This window comes from Cydia fagiglandana, chromosome 6, assembly GCF_963556715.1.
Source record: "Cydia fagiglandana chromosome 6, ilCydFagi1.1, whole genome shotgun sequence".
In the NCBI taxonomy this organism is placed as follows: domain Eukaryota; kingdom Metazoa; phylum Arthropoda; class Insecta; order Lepidoptera; family Tortricidae; genus Cydia; species Cydia fagiglandana.
In genome coordinates, this window is record NC_085937.1 from 20,250,392 (window position 1) to 20,260,610 (window position 10,219).

The 10,219-nt window shown below is 37.9% G+C and overlaps 1 protein-coding gene across 1 annotated transcript; it reads right to left on the minus strand.

Annotated features, from left to right (window-relative positions):
- Nucleotides 1–4,620: 4,620 nt before the first annotated feature.
- LOC134665414 (cytochrome P450 6B6-like) lies at nt 4,621–9,717 on the minus strand. The gene is made up of 2 exons (XM_063522370.1): nt 8,349–9,717; nt 4,621–4,793 (listed from the first exon to the last, which is right to left on the minus strand). The coding sequence occupies exons 1-2, from the start codon at nt 9,715–9,717 to the stop codon at nt 4,621–4,623; spliced, it is 1,542 nt and encodes a 513-aa protein (XP_063378440.1).
- Nucleotides 9,718–10,219: the final 502 nt, after the last annotated feature.

Consider the following 10,219-nt stretch of genomic DNA (forward strand, 5'->3'; position numbering starts at 1 on the left):
TTTGTCTATTCCATACGTAATTTGAATTAAATTTATTAACTTAATACCCTTAATAGGTTTCTGCTTCTAATGTTTCTAATGTTCTGAAAGTAATGAAAATAAGTAATGTGTTAGACCCATTATACTCTTGACCACGCTTAGGGACAATGTCTCTCCTAAATATATTTAAATTATTATCCTTTTTTGAAAACATCTTGTGCATTTACAGAAACTATTCGTTATTTAGTATCAGAAAAAAGTATTTAGTCAGATTTCGAATTGTTGTGGAAATTATTTTAATATTTGTATATTATTCATGTTATAATATTTATTTAATTAGCGTCGTTAAAACGTGCAGCGGTTTTACAACGTGTTTATTTAATCTAAACTACATTATGATTATAGTAACGAACAGTTTATTTGGTATTATTTTTGGTTGTATTTATTCAAATCAATATACCGAATTGATTTCCAATATAGTGGCGATAGAAGCATTATGTCCAAATGATTTAGCGTTTAATAATATTGTAACAACGCAATACAAAAAATGTCGTAGAGACTTGACCTTAGCTTTTTTAGTTTTTACTCTGCTTACAATATTTTGTATTAGGGATTACTTGAGTTTTTCAGACAATGTAACGACGGTGTTGTTTTTTTTCGAGTTAACATTAGAATTTCGGTATTATTACAATAATGTTGTATTTTACGAGTGGATTGCTACTATCAATGTTTTGTTGAGATATTTGAACCAGGAAATTTTAACGGTAGTAGAAAGTTTCGCCACAAAATTTAGCCAGATCAAGCCGGGTGACATGGAGCGAATCTGTGTCGAAATGGAAAGATTAGGCGAGATGAGTCGTCTGCTTTCAGCCGTGTGTGATCGAGTGCAGAAATGTTTTGGAACTCAGGTAAGAATCAATGCTATTTGACAGTGGCAAAGCCAAAAGAGGAAAGGCCATCCATTAACAATAACGCCTGAAAACGAGAGTTTCTCGCCTCTTTTGCCACCGACGTCATGCAGTCGTGGAGAACCACAGAGGACCTAAACGCGAACCACGTTCGACGTGTTGCCTAACTATAGCACTTGTAAATTTGTACTTAAAGCCGACCACTGACTAACAGTCCGCCGGACGATATCGACCGGTCAGTTGTTCGGAGCTGTCAAATTTTTGTTCTAATTGACAGGCCGATATCGTCCGGCGGCCTGTTAGTCAGTGGTCGGCTTAAGTGTGACAGGGAGGCAACACGTCAAACGTGGTTCGCGGTAGACCCTCAGTCCTCAGTTTGCGTCGGTCCGCCAACGCGTGTGACTCTTGTTGAAACTTCTCGGTATGGAACGAAATATGTCGTCACGTAAAGTGACGGACTACTCTCCTACATAACTTAACATTACAATCTTTCTTTCAGATATCACTGTCACTGTATACAGCTATGATATTTTACATTGTACTTTTGTACCAAATAATGCTATATTTAATCAGACGGGTAAGTCTAAGTTTTTTTTTTACCTTTAAAATTGATTTCACAAATGTAAAACAGATCATTAGCTCGAGGCTTGAGATATACAAACCTAGGTGTTGTCTGGCAAATAATTATATATCTGGCGGACAGATTTATCAATTTTGGCTGGAGTACCTATTAGACAAACTGCGGATTTACCTCTTTTAGACACATAGGTATATGTCTATCCCACCATAAATTTACAGATTTGTATATGTACCAATCATTAAATATAAACTAGTAGTCTAGCCTGACAATCTGCTTTTTTTTATTGTAACCTTGTGAGCTTGATGTGACCGTTTTTATCAACATAATTTATCTTCCCATTATTTCTTAACACATAAAAATATGGTTGTCTGTAAAGTCGGTTTACGGACGATAATTTTGCGTGATATCATAAGAAAACATTACCATTCTTAGAGGATATAACCAACGGAGACGCCATGTCTATAATTTTCGGTACAAAATAGTCTGCCGTTTTTTTGCGGGGGAGGGGCACATCAAATGTATACGTAACGTAAAAATAGTCATGTCAGATAAACGTCAGTCCATACATGTCATGTGGTTGACATGTCGTTGACCATTGGCCGCCTATTTTCGACAGAGGGGAACGCCTGTTAATGACCACTCCGTTTGGTTATATTCTCTAAGTTACCATTACATTACGTAACGTTCATCAATTTATAAGACGTTATCACGTCAAAAATATCTAAAACTCATATAAATTTCAATACATTGAAGTTTTTTCCATATTCCAGGAACTTTTATGGCCCGTCAGTATTTGGACTTTTCTGCTGGTTACGGGTATTAATTTAGTGCTAATCATCCTGATATTAATCGGTGGGCAGCGCGTTCAAAATGAGGCTGATAAAGTGGAGGCAAAATTGGCCAAGCTACACAATTTAATGGTGACAAGTAAGACTTGACATAATTACGTGGAGCATCTTAAAAAAATATTGCAAAATAACATTTCATAAATTCAAAAAAAAGTAAACTTCTAGCGTAGAATGATGGTCATATTATGACTATTTATGACAGTTCCTTTTAAGTTTCTTTTGGTTTTGCCTAATTTAAGAAATAATGTAATAAATATGGTTTTACCGAATTATTATTAAAAGTTACATTTTCTAAATAATGTGCTAAACTAACAAAAAATATCTACAAACATTACAGATATGGTAAACGTATTGGTGCTCGACGCGATCCCAGTACATGCCATCTTGTCATCAAACTTAAGTCATTGTCAATAGAGGTGACAGCAAGGTGTCATCTATTGGGCATTGGCATGTCGAGCACTAGTACGTTTATCTTACTCCAATATGTATAAAAATGAATCATTCGACGCGAGAAATATACTTGTCAGTTTTGACAGTTTGCAGTTAAAGATAGACAGATTATGTGGATCCCCTTCTATATATAAACAAAAGAGGTTTCGACTGTCAATATTCACGCCATGAAGTAAAGTGTCATTCTATGGAACTTGCTAAGTTAAACAAACCGCCACATTGAAACTGTCAAAGAATGATGAATTTACTGTGACTTTTATTTACATAGTTAAGGTGGCCACTGACGAGCCTTCCAACAGTCCAAATAGCGTGGTTGTAATCCAAAATCGGTCCGTGAATGTCAATAACGTACAATGTTTAATATTAGGATGCCGTCCATTTGGATGAATCCATTGTAACGACATCCATTTGGAAGGCTCGTCAGTGACCTGCTTTAGCAAGTTCAGTAGAATGACACTTTAGCCAGTAATATTACTAATATTGCATCGCATGAACTTTTTTTTAGCTCCAGGGCCGGTGGAGGAGTGCGCTCGGTCGGCGCGAGCGCTGTGTCGGCGGCTGCGCGCGGCGCCGCTGCGCGTGCGACTGCAGCGCGCGCTGCCGGTGCGCGCGGCGCTACTCGCCGACATACTCGCCGTCGTCCTCAACTATACCGTCATATTGTTACAAATTGACCATGTTGTTTAGAACTAGCAATAATACTGGACCAAGCTGACAATGCACAGACTTTGCAAGGACAAGTTTATATGAAAATTTGACGTTTAAACACTTCCAAATTTTGTCACGTCAAAAATCGGTTTTACCTTTAGACAGACTCTAATTATCTTAGACGGACTCTAATTATCTTAGACGGACTCTAATTATCTTAGACGGACTCTAATTATCTTAGACGGACTCTAATTATCTTAGACGGACTCTAATTATGACTTTATTGCTTTATTGTGCTCAAAACAGGCTATTTTAAAGTTTTACAGAATTTGAGGTACCTTTTAGAGCAGTTCTACATGCATTTTTTGAAACAATATGATACTATTAAACAATTGTACGTACATAGTGAACGAATGGTGATTTTGTCCTGTCTTAAAACTTTTGAGTGTGTTTTTTTTCGTTTATGAGCCTATTCAATTAAGAACGATCGTTATAAATAATAATGAATGAAGTAAACCCACTTCTCAATTAGCTTGATGGTTGAAGTTTGTTATGCTATCACCTACATTTACATCATTACTACTTGTCAAATGGAAGTAATTTAACTAATGCAGTACTTATATGTATCATTTTGACTTATACAATACAGGGTCATTTTTGGACCGTTAGCCATATTGTTGGAGGTGATTAGGTAGGTCATACAGAACAACTTTTTCTATGGGACCAACCCCGAAATCCCAAAAAAAACATTTGGCCTTTCCATAGAAAACGTCGACATCCACTCGACTAAAATCTATGAAACGGCCAAAACAATTTTAGTTTTTTTTTTTATTATTTATTGTTGTATAAAAACACACACATAAACAGTATCAAAAATTTCGCCAAACTGTACAACAGTTTGTTGGCGTTGTTTTCCAAAAAGTTAATGTTTGTTATTAATAAATATGAAGTGCATGCATACTTACCTACGTTGTTTTCGTTGCATGATACCTACAATATGCCGTTTTTATTTTGGCATAAGACGGACGTTCCCGGAATAAATGGGGACTATGCAAGGACTATGTTTCAATATATAACCTGCTTACTTTAGCCTTATGATTTAAGTACTTATAAAAATTGTAACCCCCCCCCCCAAGATAATTTTCATAATTTGTAATTGAATTACAAATAATATGTTTTGTCAGTTTTAACACTCTTGATTTTCGAGTCATTGGCCCCTAACAGTTAATTGGAGCGGCAGGCCTCCCCGGCAGGCCTGCACGATATTAGAGCGCGAGTCCAGCTGCGGCACCCGCTGTGTGGTCGCCGCCGGGGCCACGCTGCACGTCTGCAGAACCGCCGCCAGCCCAGCCAGTGACTGCATCTCGCCCAGTCTTGGTCCTGCACACATACCTCAATCTCAATTTAACCTGTGTATAATCAAAGAAAATAGAGGGACTGTCGTAGTAAATTTTGTAGTCACTGTAAATTTACTGCCATCTATCGACACACGACTAAAACTCAAAATAAACACGTATAAAATTATCGAAATAGTGTATATAAATGAATAAATGATTTTATTATTTTTATATCATTTTGACTCATGTTCAATCACTGATATCTATGAGTTAAAATTGTTAAATATGAAACGGTGTCGTCACGCCATCTTAATACAGTAAAATTATACATTTTGCGTTTGCGTCAAATCCGGTAGTTCTGATTTTTTGCAGGCATGTTTATGATGTTGGCCCAATGAATAATCCAAGTTTGTGACCTCGGGCGCCTAACGCAACTTTGTCAAAAATCGAATAAACCCCCTTTTTTTTTAGATTTGTGCGATTATAACCCTAAAGTACTAGTTTTAAATAGTAACTTCCTAGGGCGTTTTTAAAGTAGACTAAATTTTCTACAATAAGACACTAGAATTGTCTCTGTACATCTAATATTTTCCGAGATAAAGCCTTTCAAAATTTTATAATTTTATTCAGTTCTTAGCTATAATATAAGGGTTATGTAGGTAATTTATATGGAATTCATCACCGCCACATTCTACAATAGTACATTTCGATGCTAGTGCGGAAGGTATGTCATTATTTCACGAGTACCGAGATATGGATATACTCGGGACGAGTGAAGAATGACATTTCCGCACGTGTATCGAACGACGTTTTTTAATACAGTTGCGAAAAAATAAGAAAAACATTGTTAATCGTACACTAAACAAGAGTGGTAACAGTGACAGCTCGGTTAGACGTCGTCTTTAAGTATATTATATCTATGGGCGTTTGGCAGCTATTCCGTTCCATTCAGTCAACTTATTAAGAACGGAATTTTCAATATTGAATATTAAAAAATAAACGTGTTATAATGATGAAGAGGTAAGTAATTAAATATGAAATATGTAATATTTTTCGTATTCTTACATTAACGGTAGGTTTTTATGCTGATTACGACGTTTAAAGGAAACTAATATTAACACTCATCAATAATTTCTAAATTCAGCAAGGATGTAAAAACCACACTCTTCAAGGCATACTGTTTAGGCATGTACACCTCCCAGTTGTGGATAACGTTCACGCAGAAGGCAATGAGCAGAATAAGAGTTCAGTACAATGACGCGTTCCGGGCTCTTATGCGGCTGCCGCGGTGCTGCAGCGCGTCGGGCATGTTCGCGGACGCGGGGGTTCCCGACTTTTTCGCGGTAACGAGATCCCGCGTTGCCTCGTTCTGGAGCAGACTGCGCCTTTCCGACAACAAAATACTTGTGGCTGTTTCTGACGATATAAGGAGTCCGGTGTTTAAGCGCTGGATTTCTGTTCACATGGACCAGAATAAAAAATGACTCTGCACTTAAAATGTGCGATCTTGATTATTTTATTATTTTTAACATGAGTGGCACCCCTCTACAGTGTCAGTAGTTGTAGTTTTAGTTTTTTAATGCATTTTGTATATGGGTACCCACTGCCTGAAATAAAAGCTTTTTATTTTATTTTATTTATTTATTTATAAGTAGTCGTGAATTGGAACAAGTATAAATTTAAAAAAATTGGAAAAGTAAAAAGCACTAGTTCGAGATAACCAACTTTCCGCACGCTAAACAGCTACGTAAAGTAGCACTTTTTGAGCAACTGTATTAAAAAATATTTATTTTCCATAAAAAAATGTATGAGTGCCTATTTTGAAAAAAAGATTTTTTTTTTGGAAAATAAATATTTTGTAGAACGTGGCGGTGATGAATTCCATATAAATTACCTACCTAACCCTTATATTATACCCTAAGAACAGATGTAAAATTATAAAATTTTGAAAGGCATTATCTCGGAAAATATTAGATATACAGAGACAATTCTAGTGTCTTATTGTAGCAAATTTAGTCTACTTTAAAAACGCCCTAGGAAGTTACTATCAAAAACTAGTACTTTAGGGTTATAATCGCCCAAATCTAAAAAAAATGCGGTTTATTCGATTTTTGACAAAGTTGCGTTCGGCGCTCGAGGTCACAAACTTGGATTATTCATTAGGCCAACATCATAAACATGCCTGCAAAAAATCAGAACTACCGGATTTGACGCAAAAGAGCCAGGTTACAAAATTCGACAAATTTACTGGATTATCTATCCGAGAATGACTTTTTCTTGATTTCCGAGACACGTTTTTTTCTTAGACTTTATTCATTTTATACGAAGTTACATATGTCTTTGGTATAGTTAATTGAGTTAAGAGGATAGGGGAGAACCGATTATCCGAACGTAGTCCTCAGCTTCCTCCCTGGATATGGACATAATGGAAAATATTCTTATACAATTTGATGTATTCTAATAATAGCGGTCGGGTTTGAGTTTTTTTCCGATTTCTACTTTATTATAAGGTTAGGGGGCTTCAAAACTAGCATGAAACCTTTTTTTCGCTCTTAACTCAATCGAAATATCGTAATTAAACAATCGAAAAAATCCATAACTACGATAACTACAATAAAAATATGTACTTCAAATTGTGTAAAAATATTTTAAGTCTTATATCTTTAAATGAGCATTTCTTGTATATATATTTATTAATATACATGAACATATATTTCGGTGATCTCCGAAACGACTTAACGATTTCGATGAAATTTGCTATATGGGGGTTTAGGGGCCCAAAAATTGATCTAGCTAGGTCTTCTCTTCTAACTCTCGGAAAAAGCGCATTTTTGAGTTTTCATGTTTTCCGAGCAAAGCTCGAAACAAAAGCTGATTTTTAAACATTTTAGATAAATAATATACCCGTCTCGCTAAGGGAAGCGGCTCCTAAAACTAGTGCGATAAGGACAAGGCGAAAAATCCTGCGTAATAATCTCAAAAATCGAGGTTTCGTACTCGATTGTTTCCTCCTCCAAAACTTAACCAATCGTAACCAAATTTGGAAATCTAAATGTTTGTGAAATTATCTGTGTCAGACCGTTTTGCTTTTTTGGCTAATTGATATCAGTTTTGAATACTACGCCTCTCATTGCGGCATAGTCAATGAGGCCATTTTGGCCATTTTTGAAGGGCTCTAGCGCCTTAAAAAACAAAAATATCAAAAAAAGCAAAACAGTCCGACACAGACATTGACAATATTAATCTGTGTTGAAAAAATCATTGCTCTAGCATCAAAACCCACGGAGGAAACAGTCGGGTACGTTTCTATGGAGAAATGACCACTCCTCTTGGCTCTTAGGTAAATGGGGAATACGTTTGTATGGAAAACCGGTTTCGAGGCGGTCGTCCCCTTTCGTGTTAAGAGTGGAATGGTGTTATATAGAAAGAAACTATGTAGTAGGGTACGACAACTATTAGAGTCACTAGACACTAGGCAACTAGGCAGACCGATTACAAAGTACTATGCAACACGTTTGTGGAAGGTGTACATTGTTACCCGTAAGTCGTAGTAAATATCAAATATCACTAACCAAACTCACAAGTTCCAATGACTTACCTATGCATGCACGGGGTCCATCTCCAAAAGGCAAATACGCATATTTATGTCGCTTTTTTACTTTTTCGGGACTAAATCGCTCTGGCCGAAACTCTCGCGGGTTGTCGAAATATTTCTCATCATTCTGCAGCGCTGCCACCGGGATTACAATATACACTCCGGGATCCACTCTCAGCCCCAGCTCAGGGAACGTGTAAGGTCGAACACACATGCGTTTCAACACGCCCCCCGGCGGAAACATCCTCATCGCCTCCTTGAAAGCCATGCTCAGCAGCGTCATCTCCGCCACGGTGTCGTAGCACAACTTATTATCATATTTCCGAAGCACTTCATCGATCTCCAATTGTATTTTTAATTGTAATTCAGGATGAAACGCGAGCTGGTGCAAAGTATAACTCGTGGCCGACGAGGACGTTTCAAAACCCGCTGCAAAAAATACGAACGTTTGGGCTGCCATCATTTTCAAATCCATTTCCATGTCTACAGTCACAGGGGTACCGTCCGGGTTCTGGTGCTCAATTGATTCTCCTACGATCTTACCCTGGACTTCTAATTCCAGAAGCAGGTCTATAAAATCATGGCGGCCGGAGGGCTTGCATTGCCTAACATCTCTTATATTTTTTACGAAATCAAACAAAGATGCATCGAGTTTCCGATCATATACATGAATGTAGGGTCTTAGCGAAGGGAAAAGTTCCCACATCAAGAACTTTATTATGACCGGGAGCGGTCTGTGAAACATGAGCCTGCCGATCTTTCTGAAATTGGAGTCTTCGTTGCGAAGGGATTCGGTATCGACGCCGAAGCCGCAGGCACCGATAAACTCGGTGGTGAAGCGCGCCATGAACTCGTACACATCGCAGGCACCGGGGCGGACCGCGGCCGCGCGCGTGACGTCTTGCAGCCGCTCCGCGCATCGCACCACCAGCGGAAACATCGCCTTCAGCCGCGAGCTGGTGAACGCCGGCGTCAGCCGCTGCCGCATCAGCTTCCACAGGTCGCCGTCAGCGTGGAACAGATTCGCCATCAACGGCTCCACCTTTGGATCCCTGCTGACGCCCCGTGAATAGAAATATGAAAAGTCATTGCTTAATATATCCCTCACTATATCTGGGTCTCTTATGTACAACTCGGGAGTGGATCCTCTGTAGTATCCGACAACTTTCTCATTAGGGAACCGGTTGTATAAGTCAATGGCTACCTCTGCAAAGCTTCTCTGTCCGAAGAAGCCCTTGAAGTTGTTTCCGAACAGGAACACGGGCGGGTCGTGCTTGACGTTCCTCTTGGCCCAGTAGTCGTGGTTCCGAGTACCGAAATAGTATACAAGAATTGCCAATAATACTAGCGGTACAAAAATTATGTAAATCATGTTCACTGATTGCAATACAAATGATAACTAAGTAGAGTTAATGGAAAATATGAGTATATATATAATAATCACTGGAAAAGATTATGCTATTCACGGCGATGATACCATAAGCCTTAAAATAAGGCTTAAGCCTTACATATTAGATCCATTTTTGATGCGCTTGACGTTTTGTTAAAGATCGAAAGAAAGTCGTATGTGTAGTAGAAGACTCGGGTCTAACTGTAGTTTTTCTCTTGAATAAATAAACTATGTAATTTTATAATCTTTCGCTTGCTCTGCTATCAATATTAAGCACGTGTTTTTCCCACGTGAAACAAATAACTATTAGAACGTGACATCAAAAAAGAAATGCTCACGAACAGTCGACCAGGGCCCGTAAAATGACGTCATACGTCATGATTCCAATTAGTTTTCCAAATTAGTAAACGTGAGTGCTATTTGGGTAGGTATAATACTTATAATACTTACTTATACGATCACAAAAAATATTCAGGTAGGTAGA

Coding starts and splice junctions, on each gene's coding strand:
- LOC134665414 (XM_063522370.1), bottom strand. CDS start 9,717: ATGATTTACATAATTTTTGTACCGCTAGTATTATTGGCAATTCTTGTA. Junction 4,794..8,348: donor TGGACCCCGTGCATGCATAG/GTAAGTCATTGG, acceptor GTATGTGTGCAG/GACCAAGACTGGGCGAGATG.